At 44.5% G+C, this 16,468-nt stretch overlaps 1 protein-coding gene across 1 annotated transcript in view; it reads right to left on the bottom strand.

Annotated features, from left to right (window-relative positions):
• LOC120916787 (mucin-2-like) overlaps positions 1 to 16,468 on the bottom strand; it is a 211,395-nt gene that overhangs the window by 15,152 nt on the left and 179,775 nt on the right. The window contains exons 21-22 of the mRNA XM_040327724.1: positions 3,710 to 3,808; positions 1,782 to 1,822 (exon numbers count right to left, since the gene is read on the bottom strand). Of these exons, the coding sequence (XP_040183658.1) occupies positions 1,782 to 1,822; positions 3,710 to 3,808 (140 nt within the window). The remainder of the gene's footprint in view (positions 1 to 1,781; positions 1,823 to 3,709; positions 3,809 to 16,468) is intronic.

Genomic DNA, 16,468 nt, shown 5'->3' with positions numbered 1-16,468 from the left:
GTGAAGGAGGCGGCCCAGCTCTTCGGCTTTAGAGCCCTGAGCCGCCGAACAACTCTGCCGCTGTGGGAGCCGGGGGAGGGATCTATCAGCAGGCCTGGACCCGGCGTCATCCATCACCAGGCAGTAACTGGACTGGCTGCGCCCGGCCCGGGCCACATCCAGTCAGCAGCTGACAGGCACTGCGGCGCATTAGCACACCGGAGCGGGACACCGGGCGCCGGCAACTCCGGACAATAAAGTATAAAAAAAAAAAAAAAGGTAATTTTTCCGCCCCATCCCAGGCTGCGGACCTGCCCGCCCCAAGCGGCCGCTTGGTCCGCCTGGTGGTTGCGCCGGCCCTGCCTGAGAGTTAACTGGCATAAGTCACTCTAATTTCCTATTGGCTCTTGGGCTATTTCTCTGGCCACCCGGGACAACAACCGCAGTGAGTACAATTGTTTACTTACTTGGGGGTGATGTTATCCTGTAATGTCAAATTATATGATGAATTGCACTTAATTCCTGTACTGCCAGAAGTTAAAATTAGGCTAAAGGTGTGGAAAAATGTGCTTTCATCTTTCATTGGGTGCATAAATCTGATTGAAATGAAAGGTCTAACAAAGCTTTCCAACCTCTTTCGAAATCCACCCTCCTGGAGACCCAAATTATTTTTTAAACTGCTTTACCAACTATTAATTTCCTTTTTTTGAGGATCCCAAGCCCTATGTTACAAACGCAACACCACCATTGCAGGGTGGACTGGCCATGCCAGTAGTTTATAGCTACTCCGTTGCTCACCACCTACTGGTGGCTGGTGCCACATTTGAGCAACGCCTCCACCACGTTAGAGGTGACTGTACTAGACTCTTTGGAAGCCCTTCAACATCTCCTTCTGTGGTGTTAGAGCTTCATATTCGCTCACTTGCCTCATTGAGATTACTCTCATAGCCTGGTCGATGGGGTTTAAATAGGAAGTGCAGGACTCTGCTGACCTTTCTCTTTACACACCATTGTGGAACAACCTCACCCTGCCTTCTCTCCACATAATCCTAGACCCCCATGGTTGTGCTAATATCATAGGCTACATAGGTTAAATCCTGCTCTGATCCCCACCTGCTGCAGATGTGGCCACCCAGACAGAGACTTTTTTCTAAGTTTTTGGAACTTCTCCCTTATTTCTCGGTTCTAGACAGAGGTAGTGGATGTAATTAATGCAGTTGCAGAGACCTGCCCTAAACTCAAGCTGAAATCTTGCCTACTATGCATTGGAAAAAAGCAACTCTTCCTTCTCTAGTCTTTTAAAAATGTCTGATTAATTCAAATCTCCCTCTGTACCTGGATACATATGAAAACAGGGGCAGTAAGTAAAAGTTTAATCTATGGGCAAAATTGTTGGAAGAACCATCCACCACAAGCCCCTGAATATGTTTCGCTGCCTCACTTGGAGGCTAATTAAGGCCCATTTTCATCTGTCATGGCTACCCAAGGTCTCTAATACGAGGTAATACTCTGCCTCATGGATACTGGCATTGTGAACTGGTGCATGAGCCATCACATTAGATTCTGTTGACTGTTAGTTGTATTGTGAACCTACCAGTGACCTCCCCTGCATGGGTTGGTGCTCTGGAGCTTTAAGCTCTTTATCTGCAGTATATAAAAGCCAATAAAAAAGATTTATAAAAAATAAATAAAAACAGTAGTGACCTGGACAGGCTAGATCAGATGAACATCTTTGCATGTCTATTGGCACAGTAGAGAGATACATACAAATATTTCTAATCAAATACTGGTTAAAAACCTACCTGGTATTCAATGCCATCCTTCACACAAACTCCTTTTGGTACTGTGGGGAAATAAAAAATAAATAAAAAAATGACTACAGAAATAGTTAGATCGTTCTGCAGCAGATTGCCTACTTTTTTTACCATTTCTTCTCTCAATAAATTATGAAAACTAATTTATAGCTCTGCACAGAAGCAGACAACTCTAAAAATAAAAAAAAATCTAGACAACGCTAACAGGTGCTTTAAAGACCCCTCTGATCTCCTGCCACAACTTATCTCACATATAAAATTATTGTTTTGCAGTGGAAATCTCCATATTTCTCTCATGACAGGTTTTCGTTAAAATTGCAGTAATATTGGGGTTAAAAATGCAATGACTTAATTATATAGTAAAACCTTGGTTTGCGAGCATAATTCGTTCCAATAACATGCTTGTAATCCAAAGCACTTGTATATCAAAGCATTTTTTTTACAGGGTATAAAAGAGAAGAGATGCACCTCTAAGTGTAGCAATAAGTTGCTAAATGTTGTACCTTCATTAAATGTAACCAAATTGCTACACTTAGGCCTCGTACACACGATAGGTTAACCAGAGGACAACGGTCTGACGGACCGTTTTCATTGGTCAAAACCGATCGTGTGTGGGCCCCATAGGTTATTTAACCTTCGGTTAAAAAAAAGCAAACTTGCTTTAAAATTTAACCGATTGATTGCTAACCGATAGGTCAAAACCGATCGTTAGTATGCAAAATCATTGGTTAAAAACCCGCGCATGCTCAGAATCAAGTCGACGCATGCTTGGAAGCATTGAACTTCATTTTTTTCAGCACGTTGTTGTGTTTTACGTCACCGCGTTCTCACATGATCGGTTTTTTAACTGATGGTGTGTAGGCACGACGGACCATCAGGCCGCGTACACACGATCAGTCCCTCTGATGAGAACTGATTGTCTGATGTGCCTATACACCATCAGTTAAAAAACCGATCGAGTCCAACACGGTGACGTAAAACACAACGACGTGCTGAGAAAAATGAAGTTCAATGCTTCCAAGCATGCGTCGACTTGATTCTGAGCATGCGCATGTTTTTAACCAATGCTTTTGCATACTAACCGTCGGTTTTGACCTATCGGTTAGGCGTCCATCGGTTAAATTTTAAAGCAAGTTCTAACATTTTTGACCGAAGGATAACTGACCGATGGGGCCCACACACCATTGGTTTGGACCGATGAAACGGTCCTTCAGACCGTTTCCATCGGTTTTGACCGACCGTGTGTACGCGGCCTGAGTCAGCTTCATCGGTTAACCTAAGACAACGGTCCTTCAAACCGTTGTCCTCTGGTTAACCTATTGTGTGTACGAGGCCTAAGAGGCTCCTCTCTTCTTTTTTTTATACTCAGTTGTGACATGACGCTACTCTTATATCAAGACATCACTTGTATATCAAGGAAACATTTATTAAAACATTTTGCTTGTCTTGCAAAAGCTCTCAAACCAAGTTACTCTCAAACCAAGGTTTTACTATATGTTTTATTTCCCATATTAATTGGGCAAAAACATATGGGTGCATCAAACTTTCTTAGCAGAAATCTTTAGAAATCCTTTGTGGTTTTTCTATGCTGCCTGTGCCCATTCCTTTGCTAGATCCTCCATTCTAAGTAACAGAGCTGGAGAGTGGAGCCACACTGCTCCTTTAAGCCAGACTCCAGCCCAAACTTAGTGTTTTTTATTTGTAAATACAGTATAATGAAAAAGACTTCCTGTGTTAGGAAAGGATTAGACATTACATTATAGTGATCGAAAATGGGAATGGTTGAGTAATGTGGCAAAACACTGTGGGCAAAGCTGACACCACTATGTCCACAAAAATGCTGTGAGTTGTCAGCCCACAGCAGAGCGCAGGATCAGAGTGCATTTATCTAAAAGGTATACTATTTTAAAACTTACCACAAGTTGTTTTGGGACAGCAGCCTTCAATGGTTACTTCTGGCCGAAAACCAGGTTGACAGAAAACTTGGGGTAGTGAGCATGAGCCTGGAACGCATGCTGACAAAACATAATACTGTTATGTGAATTTACAATATACTGTATATGTAAATTGCTGCATAAATTGTCAGTGCTATATAAATACCAATAATAAAAATGATTAAAACATTTCTTATATCTTTTCTTCTTCGATATAACTTTCAGATTACTCATACATTTAGTAATTACATATGCTGATTTGGTATAAGAAGCAAAGTAACAAAACATCAGCATGTGTTTTGTTACAATTTTTTTTGTTCATATTATAACTGTATTTTTCAGACTGAGTAATTATTGTAGTGTTTACAATATAGCCAAGTCCCCCCATCCTATTTTGAGGCCCTGTGGATGTTTTTATGATTGATATATATATATATATATATATATATATATATATTGTCGGAACATTTGGGGTTAAAAGAATACATATAAAATTGCATATTGTATTATGAGCAGGAGACAGCTAAATAAACAAGTATATATGAATAGAGTTGAGCGAACCCAAACTGTAAAGTTCGGGTTCGGTACAGACTTTGGGTTTTTCCCGAACCCGAACCCGATTGCTGAAATTGCTGAAAGTTCGGGTCCGGGTTCGGAGTTCGGGAAAAAAAAATGCGCGGAAGTCCCCTCAAATTCAATAACCAGACCCTTTAGGTCTGGTATGGATATTAAGGGGAACCCCGCCGTCAATTTAAAAAAAATGACGTGGGGTTCCCCCTAAATATTCATAACCTGACCCTTCAGGTCTGGTGTGGATTTAAAGGGGAACTCCACCCCAAATGTAAAAAAAAAAATGGCGTGGAGTTCCCCCTAAAATCCACACCAGACCCCTTATCCGAGCACGTTGACCTGGCCGGCCGCAGAAAAGAGGGGGGGACAGAGTGCGGCCCCCCCCTCTCCTGAACCGCACCAGGTCACATGCTCTCAACATTGGGAGGGTGCTTTGGGGTGCCCCCCAAAGCACCTTGTCCCTATGTTGATGGGGACAAGGGTCTCATCCCCACAACCCTTGCCTGGTGGTTGTGGGGGTATGCGGGCAGGGGGCTTATCAGAATCTGGAAGACCCCTTTAACAAAGGGGACCCCCAGATCCTGACCCTTGTCTGGGCTGTCCCAGTGACGTAGCAGAGTGTGCGTCAGAGGGGGACGGGGTCACGTGACGCGTGGCCGCCTCCCCTATAAAAGAAACGCCAAAGCATCGGCGCATCATTCGCTGAGCTGTGCTCTGAATGGATGGATGTTCTCATCGCTGGACCAATCGCTGGACACATCACCCGGCGCTGGATAGACAACGATGGAGCAGCGAGCAGCACCGATCGTCTATTTTCACCGCTGGATTTTTATTCGGTTTAATTAATAAAGTAATTTGCTCTACGGTGTGTGTTTTTTTTCTGAAACTAACTTTTTACACTTCCTTAACTTTTTACACTTCCCCTGTGTGAAATACCATTTCACACAGGGGGGGGGTCAGGATCTGGGGGTCCCCTGTGTTAAAGGGGTCTTCCAGATTCTGATAAGCCCCCTGCCCGCATACCCCCACAACCACCGGGCAAGGGTTGTGGGGATGAGACCCTTGTCCCCATCAACATGGGGACAAGGTGCTTTGGGGGGCACCCCAAAGCACCCTCCCAATGTTGAGGGCATGTGGCCTGGTGCGGTTCAGGAGAGGGGGGGGCCGCACTCTGTCCCCCCCTCTTTTCTGCGGCCGGCCAGGTCAAAGTGCTCGGATAAGGGATCTGGTGTGGATTTTAGGGGGAACTCCACGCCATTTTTTTTTAAATTTGGGGTGGAGTTCCCCTTAAAATCCACACCAGACCTGAAGGGTCTGGTTATGGATATTTAGGGGGAACCCCACGTCATTTTTTTTTAAATTGACGGCGGGGTTCCCCTTAATATCCATACCAGACCTAAAGGGTCTGGTTATTGAATTTGGGGGGACCTCTGCGCATTTTTTTTTTTTTTACTAAAAGTCCGTGTCCCATTGACTTCAATGGGGTTCGGAGTTCGGGTTCGGGTCCGAACCCGAACATCCAGGTGTCCGCTCAACTCTATATATGAACAGTAAGCTGTGCCATATATTGACCAATGCTTGATAAAAATACAAAGTGCTAAGTACTTCACCACACTAAATTATGCTCAATAATGATGAAACATTCAGGTAAGTTCTGAAGACCCATACAAGCTGGCATTTAAAAGGTGGAAAGAAATAGTACAACTGGAACAGAGTGTTATTTGGTCAGATAAATTTCGGTTTTGAATTTGATTTTGTTTGTTATTTTACACAAGGCCAAAGCCTGGTGTACCTTCAAGAAAAAGTTTAACATGTGGATAATATTTTGTTGAATAGCATAATGTTTTAAAAGCATATCCCAAAGTTCAGATATGTTCTTAACCAGTTGAGGGAGGCGGATGTTTAAAATTTCATTTCAGGAAGACCACTGGTGTCGCTCCAAGGTTCATCTCCTGAGGCCTAAGGTTTGCAGCCTAAGGCCTAGGTTCAGGTAGGGCGGCTTTACGTTGTGCGGGCGTCACGTGACGAGTGACGATACATGTGGGGGAGTAGCCTACAGTGACGGACCATCGGATGTCTATCCCGAGTGAGGAGTCCACTTAAACTGAGCGGCAATATACCCTGTCTATAACATGAGCAAGGACACGTGAGTGCACTAAGTGCAGCCTTTATCCACATCTATATGGTACAATATTGCGCTATGTTTCCCTTTCCTCCTCTTTTGCATGTGACTGAATGAAACTGGAAACATCTGATCGCTTGCTGGAGGTTGTTGTAACCTGATCACATTGAAGTGAGATCTTGGCATTTAGGTGAAGGATCACTGCAGACTGGCTGATTCAATCATCAGGACTTTTTCATGATCTACTCACATATATTAAGAGTTTCTTCACCAGGTTTTTTTGCTTGATTGTATATGTACGATTCACATTGCACATGAGTTAATATGAGCGCATCAGTATTTATTCACTTATTTACGCTACGCCGCCGCTACTTAGAGAGGCAAGTGCTGTATTCATAAAGCACTTGCGTCCTAAGTTACGGCGGCGTATCGTAAATCGGCCGGCGTAAGCGTGTGTAATTCAAAGTAGGCAGGTCGTGGGCGTGTTGTATTTAAATTAAGCGTGACCCCATGTGGATGCATGGCCGAACGAACGGCGCATGCGCGCGCATGCTCAGTATCACGTCGTATTTACGCCCAAAGATACCCCGGCTCAATGCCTGTGATGTAAAAGTAACCTACGCACAGCCCCATTCATGTACGACTTATGTAAACAACGTAAAAAGATACGCTTGTTCCGACGTCCATACCTTGCATGGGCTGCGCCACCTAGAGACCTGCTATATCTTTACGCCGACGTATGTCTTATGTAAACGGTGTAACTAATTGCGACGGGCATACGTACGTTTGTGAATCGGCGTATCTTGCTCATTTACATATTTGACGCGGAAATCAATGGAAGCGCCACCTAGCGGCCAGCGTAAATATGCACCCCAAGATACGACAGCGTAGGAGACTTACGCCACTCGATTCTTGGCCAAATCTATGCGTAACTGATTCTATGAATCAGGCGCATAGATACGACGGTGGCCATTCGGACTTACGACGGCGTATCTGGAGATACGCCGTCGTAAGTCTTTGTGAATCTGGGCCTAAGTCTCCCCACAAGAAGAAAATGGAGACTGTGATGAGGTCAAAAGTATATGCCAATATCAGTGAATTGAGGACATGTTTGGGTATGGTATAAAATATTCAATTGTATGCTTGTCATCCTAGGTTCCAACTATGAATGCTGAAAGGTAATGTATAAGAAGAGATTTTAAAGATCAAGAGAATGTAAATGTAATGATATGACATTGTGATTTTTCTCTCCTAACTTACAGATCTTCAAATCTTATACTCATTCAGCGTTAATGTTGATCCTGCCATTCATGGTAGAATACTATCATCATTAGATCATTGAATAGGGTAAAACTCCTGCGCTGTCTGTGAATGGGGAAGGGGAAGGGGAAGTGAGGTGACGGGAGCACTGCTGCAAACACTGGGAAGGTCTACCTTAATAGACAAAAAATTATAAAATAAACAAGTGGAAGTGTCTGCGCTGTCAAAATTAACGCACAAAGGCTATCAGTGAATGAGAAAAGGGGCACATAAAACTGGGCAACCCAAAATATAAACAAGTGAAGTGTTACAACATGGTAGCAATAAATGAACAGTCTCTATACGTAAAAATGTGGCACACATAAAGTCCAGAGCAGAGAGATCCAAAGCAAAGAACCACACGATAAAAAAGAAAAAAGTCTGATGCAACTGCTGAATAAAAGAGAGGAGAGTCCAATGATGAAAGACCCCGCAATTAAATCTTGTGAGATAGGCAAGCCGCACACCTGGAAGTATCACACACACCACTAGTGATCCCAGCAGCTCACCTCACAGCTGACATGTATGGCCTGATCGAGAGAGTTTGCATACGAGGGTCTGGTCTTGTAACAAATGCTGCTCTTAAAGTCGCAGTCCCAGGCAGCACATGCAAGGAAATAACATACGGCAAAAATGGTGTAATACTGATATAACAAAAAGTTAAACACGCAGCCAGCACTGGATGCACTCACATGAAGTGAAGAAATAAGTGGCTTATCTCCACGAGCAGCGAGCTCGTCTGTGTCTGGAGGTGCTAGGTGACTGCCAAAGGTTTTCGTGGCACTCCTATGAAATACAAATCTCCTGGTTCAGAAGACTTTTTGTTATATCAGTATTACACCATTTTTGCTGTATGTTATTTCCTTGCTGCCTGGGACTGCGACTTTAAGAGCAGCATGCCAGCTGTGAGGTGAGCTGCTGGGATCACTAGTGGTGTGTGTGATACTTCAAGGTGTGCGGCTTGCCTATCTCACAAGATTTAATTGCGGGGTCTTTCATCATTGGACTCTCCTCTCTTTTATTCAGCAGTTGCATCAGACTTTTTTCTTTTTTATCGTGTGGTTCTTTGCTTTGGATCTCTCTGCTCTGGACTTTATGTGTGCCACATTTTTACGTATAGAGACTGTTCATTTATTGCTACCATGTTGTAACACTTCACTTGTTTATATTTTGGGTTGCCCAATTTTATGTGCCCCTTTTCTCATTCACTGATAGCCTTTGTGCGTTAATTTTGACAGCGCAGACACTTCCACTTGTTTATTTTATCATTAGATCATTGATGATTTTAGTTAATTAAAATATAGTTAACCAATCGCTATATCATATATACAGCATAGTTAGAAAATGTAAATATTAATTAAGAATATGTATTCATACTGTCTATTTATTCAAAAAGAAAATGATTGATAATCCAGACCAGTTTGTTGATTGGTAAAGGTGAAGTGATCTACCAAAAAGACACAGCGATTGTTTGGATGATGTTAATCCTTGGCGTCTAGTTCCAGAGGGAACCTGGGGGATATTCAGATAGAGATACGATGGCGTATCTCCTGATACGCCGTCGTATCTCTGAGATCTGACGGTCGGATCTATGCGCCTGATTCATAGAATCAGGTTCCGCATAGATCTCCCTTAGATCAGACAGGTGTAAGTGACTTACACCGTTGGATCTTAGGCTGCAATCTCCCGCTGGCCGCTAGGTGGCGCTTCCATTTGTATACGCGGCTAATATGCAAATGAGGAGATCCGCCGATTCAGAAAAGAACGCCCGCCCGTCGCTTTTTTTTACGTCGTTTGCGTTCTGCTTTTTCCGGCGGATAGTTACCCCTGCTATATGCGGCGTATCCTATGTTAAGTATGGCCATCGTTCCCGCGCCGAGTTTTGAATTTTTACGTTGTTTGCGTAAGTCGTTCGCGAATATGGATGGACGTAATTTACATTCACGCCGAAACCAATTACGTCCTAGCGACGTCATTTGGAGCAATGCACGCTGGAAAATTTAGCCGGTGGCGCATGCGCATTTAAATCGGCGCGGGGACGCGCCTGATTTAAATACTACACTCCCCCTAGCCGCAGAATTTGAATTCCGCCGGGGGATTTACGATCCGCCGGCGCAAGTTTGGAGGTAAGTGCTTTCTGAATACAGCACTAGCCTCTCAAACTTGCGCCGGCGGATCGTAAATCAGATAGATTACGCGAATCTAAAGATCCGCTAATCTATCTGAATCTACCCCCCTGTCACCAAACCACACTTCAGACCAGATCAGACGAAGTTAACTACCAAAAGACAATGTGATTCTCAGGATGATGTTAATCCGTGATGCCCAGTTCCGGATGGAACCTGTCACCCCATCGAATCCTTCATCAGGAGTCATGAAGCAATATGCTGCAGGATTTGTATTGCCGGAAAGAAAGATTTGTTGCAGAAGTCCCTTGTTTGCTTGAATCCCAGAATACAGCTTGTAAGGCCCCATGCACACGAGACGCTGCTAAACTCGAGTTCAGAGGCATTTGGGCCCTTTTTTTAACTGCCCCTGAACACATTTAATGTTATCCTATGTGTCCATGCACACAATCACGTTTTTGGGCGTTTTAAAGCAGTTGGGTTTATGTCCGTTTTTTCAGACGCAAAATTTTGGGTTCAGAAGCGTTTTATTTTTGCGTTTTAAACTTTGGGAGGGTCTACAATGTCTTTGAGATAAGCGATGACAGCCGCAAACGCGGTAAAACGCCACTAATCGCGGCAAAACGCTGCGCAATTCACGGCAAAACGGGCGTTTTAAATGCCGGTTTTTGCCTTTGAAAACGTGAGTTTAGAGGTGTTTGTAATTGCTTCTTGAGTGCATGTGGCTTAACACTACAAGAGCGGATTCACTGAAGAGTTTCTTCAATTGCTGGTTTACCAGCTTTGTTTTTATTACATTTGAAAAAGGTGGGGGGGGGGGGGACACCACCACTGCAACAGTTCATTTTTGTTTTTATAAAGACTTGAATTCATCAAGGAAGATCCAAGTCATACAAGAACATTCTTTATCATATGGATGAAGAGATGAACATTCTTCAAGTATAAAGAAAAATAATAATGTGGCCATATCTTTTAAACAACTGTGATAGTTCTTCGGACCCGTTTCCCTAATATGTTCATGGTTGATCGCCAAAATATTAGGGGGAAACGTGGGGGGGATTTGTCAGAACATTTGGGGTTAAAAGAATATACTGTATATGTAAATTGCTGCATACATTTTGCTTTTTGCTTTTAAACTCACCACTGTAATGCAAGGCTTTCTCCCTGGTGTGGAGAAAGCCTCTTGAGGGGGTGAGCAGGAGTGTCAGGACTAGGGATGAGCCGAACATACCCGCGTTCGGTTCGCACCAGAACGTTCGAACAGACCGACCGTTCGCGCGAACATTTAGAGCCCCATTGAAGTCTATGGGACTCGAACGTTCGAATTCAAAAGTGCTAATTTTAAAGCCCAATATTCAAGTTATTGTTGGAAAACGTCTTTGAGAACCCGGGTCTTGCTCCAGGGAACATGTATCAATGGAAAAAAAAGTTTTAAAAACTGTAGTTTTTTCTGGAGCAGTGATTTTATTGATGCTTAAAGTGAAAAAAAATCAAAAATTCCTTTAAAAATCGTACCTGCTGGGTGTCTATAGTAGTGGCACGTGTTTAGAAATGTCCCTGCACAACATGAGATTACTCTCAGAAAAAAAGTAATTTAATACTGCTTGCGGCTTTAATGTAATGTTTGGTCCCTGCAATATGGATAAAAATCATTAAAAAAAATAGCATGAGTTTCCCCGCCACCACTCCCCCCAGGCCATTACAAGATCCAGTGCCGATGCTGACCTCCCTGGGGCCCTAAGCAAAATGACATGGCACATTAAAAATGAGAATGGGGGGGGGGGGGCGCTGACGACAGTGACATGTCACATTAAAGAAAGTTGAGAAGCGGGGGGAGGGGGTGTTCTGCTGTCGTAAATGACTCAGGCCAGCCAGCGAGTTTAGAAGCGGGGTGAGGGTGCGAAAATGACTTCTCACCAGGCGGGGCCTCTAGTAATTTGGGGGGCCCTCTGCAGCTTTGCGTGGCCCTAAGCGGCTTGCATAGTGCGCCTATAGGGAGGATCGGCCCTGACAAGACCCTTTGGCCCTATATACTTTGAACAGCAGTATACAGGCAGTGCAAACAAGACAAGCACTGTAGGTTTGTTACGTAGAATCTGAACCATGTCATACTTTGCTGCTGCATATTGCACAATTTCCTAAAGAGACCCTCAACAAACTACATGACACTTGTGCCTGGTGATGAGGCCATTGATGTTCCAGTGGTGGCCCGTGAGCCTGTGGCCATACAGGCTTGGCCCCCCAAAGTGCACGTGCTGTGTGGCAACAATATGTCGATTATTTTAGGGGTGGTGGGGGGCCATTACAATGCCAGATCTTGACTCAATAAATTATTTTTTTGGGAAAGAAAAATTCTAGAAAAAAGGGGGGTTGCCATCCGGGGCCCCCTTTGAACACATTCTGTGAAGAACTCCTGTTCTCTGAAGGCCTCCATTATTTCTGCAAGTCAAAATTTAGCAAAAAAAACTAATGTCAGTCAAGCCTTAGCTTTCTCCCCATATCTAACCCACAAACTCATCCACTGATCATAAAGTCCAAAAATCAAGTTTCGTATCGTCGTATTGCACGATCGTTTTTCCGACGTTTTCTACCCACTGTGAACGACGTTCTCATTCACGCAATATCCCTTTATACACTGCGCATGTGAGAAGCTCCGCACGTTTCCCCGCCCATGACGATCGCTCTAGTGATTGCCACGCCCCTTTTTAGTCGGTCAATGCAAGACGGTGAAGAGTCTGAAGACATGATGGAGGAGAGACAGCAAGCTGCAACCAGGCAGGAGAGAGGCCAGGCACACACCAGGAGGAGCAGGAGGTACAAAGCCACCAACATGAGCTTCGACGAGATGGTTGAGATGGTGGCTATTCTTAAAAAGGAGGACTACGATGGCAAAAAAAGGGCCTTACAAGAACCCCAATAAACTCAAGGCCCAGATCATGGATAAGGTACGGAGGACTATCCATGCAAAATTCAGGGTGCAGAGGTCCAGGGAGCAGTTGCGCAAGAGATGGTCTGATTTGAAAATCCGAGAGCTGGAGCAGCTGGAGAGAATTCGAAGTGTCCTCAGAAGACGTAAGTAATTTTCATGTGGACTGTGAATATTTGTTTTTATTATTTTGCGGCATGTGCTTTTTATTGCAGGTTGTGTATATATACAGTTCAAGAATAGATGTCTCAAGGTTCATGTTTGTGGGCATAATAATTGGTTGGTCATTCTATTTAAGATCTTTTTATGTGAGACCAATTTTTTATTTAATGTAGATGTGTTAACTAGATTTAAATAATCCAACTTAAGTCAATATACAGTAAAAGGAGAGTATGCTCAGCACAGCAGTTGATTACACATATGGACTCAGTAGCACAATGGTTGGCATGGCGGATCCGCCCTATAGGTTCACTATGCAAGCCGCTTAGGGCCCCGCAAAGCTGCGAAGGGCCCCCCAAATAACTAGAGGCCCCGCCTGGTAAGAAGTCATTTTTGCCCCCTCACCCCGCTTCTCAACTCGCTGGCTGCATGGGAGAAGAGGCAAGAAGTCAGCACCCCTTGCTTCTCAATTTAATGTAAGATGTCATTTCCGACAGCAGAACACCCCCTCCCCCCACTTCTCAACTTTCTTTAATGTGACATGTCACTGTCGTCAGCGCCCCCCGCTTCTCATTTTTAATGTGCCATGTCATTTTGCTTCGGGCCCCTGGGAGGTCAGGATCGGCACCGAGTGTTGGTCACAAGAACAACCTAGTTAGGGTGTCACACAGAGGTGATCCAGTGTATACTTGTTGTTTTTCCATGTAGGAAATTTGGCCAAAGATAGAGAAATGCAGCAGCTTTGGTAATGGATAAAATCCTGTGTTAAGCTTAGAAGGATTGTAAAAACAGACAATTGTACCACACTTTTTAAAAAGAATGATTGATATTCCTCTTTCAGGCCTCTAATCTTTTTGATTCATCTATCCCTTTTTTTACAATCTCATAGGCCGCAATCAAGCTGCAGCAGTGGAGCCGACCAACCCCACACAGAGCCAAGCCCCACCCTCGCCGGATGTGCAGGAAGTGCAAAATGCCACCACATCAGGTCAGTGTCATACAGCACAGCTTCAGGTAATACATGTAGGCCTGCATAATTTTAATACATGTTTTTTTTCCAAATTTCAGGAGATGTTCGAGCTGTTGGGGGCGGATTAGACACCTACAGTGCCCAGGTGCTAATTGGGGAGATCATGTCCTGCAGGGCAGAAATAGAGGACACAAACCTCGCCCTCGAGAAGATCATAAAGAACAACCGAAAGGTGGGCCAAAACCCCAAGAATCTGATTGATGTGCTGGGGAGGGTTTAAAAAAATAAATAAAAATAGATGTAGACAAGTATTTAAAAGCAAAAATATATTTCTTGACAAAAAATTAAAAAAAATAAACAAATTCTATTAAGATATTTTTTGAAAAAATGAAAATGACACATTTTAAGTGTGATACAATAAATATATTAGACGCCCCTGTTAAACAGGGGCAGAAAAATTGGGCCTTAGGCACAACACAACACTGCAACCCCTTCACAGATTGGCCAAACATGGGAATCAATCTCACCTTTGTTGAGAACCCTTCACTGGCTGCCAGTAAAAGACAAAATTGCTTTCAAAGCACTCTGTCTGACACATAAGTGCATCCATGGGAAGGCTCCGCAATATCTTTGCGACAAGATAGAACCCCACAATTCCAATCGCCTTTTGCCATCCACTGGCCAAAACCTGGTCAAGGTACCCAAAGCCAGATACAAGTCCAAAGGAGAAAGAAGGTTTGCATCCCAAGGTCCAAGACTATGGAACGCTTTACCAACCAGCATTCGGTTGGAGGAAAACCACCTGGCCTTCAGAAGACAGATTAAAACTCTGCTCTTTTGATGTCAAGAGACAGTAACATTCAAGCGCCCAGAAGCGATTCAGTTCGCATGTGCCGCGCTATATACGTTTTTTCATTCATTCATTCATTCATTCACAGATACTGTAATTGGAGCGCAGCAAAGAGCCACATGCAAAGTATTGCATTAAAAATTGTTATTAGATGTCCCTGTTAAACAGGGGCAGAAAAATTGGGCCTTAGGCACTGGTGGCAGAGCCCAGAAACAAAAACTTTCTTACTAGCTATCAGCAAGATCAGTGAGGAGGAAAAGGATATTCAGCCAGCAGCATAACAGGACAGTCACTCAGCATCAGCATAGGCAGTCTCCAAGGGATCTGTCATTTAAAAAAAAAAGATTCAGTTACATCTGCATCAGGTGCTTGGTAGCTGGTGTTGATCCAAGCCTGATTCATTTTTATGAAAGTCAGTCGATCGACAGAGTCAGTGGAGAGGCGCACCCTGTGATTGGTCACAAAGCCTCCAGCAGCACTGAATGTGCGTTCTGAAAGAACGCTGGATGCAGGGCAAGCCAGTAGCTCAATTGCGTACTGTGCAAGTTCTGGCCAGTGATCCATCCTCAACACCCAGTAAGCCAGAGGATTTTCGGTGGGGAAGGTGTCCAAGTCTGATCTTGCCCCTAGGTATTCACGCACCATGTAAACCAAACGCTGGCGATGGTTGCTGGAACCGGTCATACCTTGGGGCTGCGGACTAAAAAATTGTCTGAACGCATCGGTCAGATGGCCACCTTCTCCACCGCTCCTTCTGTGACTCACCGAAGCCTCAGCAACACGTTGTCCAGGAACAGGATTTGGTAATCCCCCAGGTTCTGGGAACGCGTTGCACAGACCCTTCTGCAAGGCCTCCCGAAGATGTTTCATCTTCTGCTCACTCTGCGATGGCAAGATAAGCTCCGCAACCTTACTCTTGTAACGTGGATCAAGGAGAGTTGCCAGCCAGTAATGATCCCTCTCCTTGATACCACGGACACGAGAATCCTTACGCAGGCTTTGCAGGATCAGGGAGGCCATGCAGCGTAGGTTTCCTGAGGCATTCGGGGCACAGTCCTCTGGGTCACTGCGGACGACAGGATGCACAGCCATCTCATCCCAGCCACGTAAAAGTCCACGGGTTCCTTGGGACTGTAAGTGATCCCTTGAAGACTGCTGCTGCTGAGTGCTAGGCTCCACCTCCATGCTGCTGATACAATTCTCCTCCTCCTCCTCCTCCACCGCGTCCTCGTCCTCCTCATCCTCTTCCTGTGTGGTAATGATGAGAAGTGTTGGAAGAGAGTAGCAGTGTGTGAAGAAGTGAGCAGTGTTGGAAGGGGGTGAAGGTGTGAACAGTTTTGAAAGAGTGTTGCAGGGGGTGCCAGTATGAACAGTTTTGAAAGAGGGTTGCAGGGGTGGTCCAAAGTGAACAGTGTTGGAACAAGTGACAGAGACACTTGTCAATGCAGGGCAAAGTAACTTTTTCTTTAACCACTTAAGGACCACTGCATGACTATATACGTCCTTATTTTGAAGAGGGATATATCTGTAACGGCAGCAGCTGCTGCCACAATCGAGGTATCAATCTCTTCCGGCGGCGGTACTTTAAACGATAATGGTGGTCTATGCGGCAGATTCGCTGTGAGATCACCGTTATCGGTGGCAGGAGAGGTCCCCCCTCCCGCTGCTCACCCGCTCCCTTCGCCACTTATCGGAGCCATCGGCAGCGGTGGAGGCAAT

This window comes from Rana temporaria, chromosome 11 (genome assembly GCF_905171775.1).
Source record: "Rana temporaria chromosome 11, aRanTem1.1, whole genome shotgun sequence".
Taxonomy (NCBI): domain Eukaryota; kingdom Metazoa; phylum Chordata; class Amphibia; order Anura; family Ranidae; genus Rana; species Rana temporaria.
The sequence above is the reverse complement of the archived record's forward strand: the minus strand, read 5'-3'. Positions and strand labels throughout refer to the sequence as shown.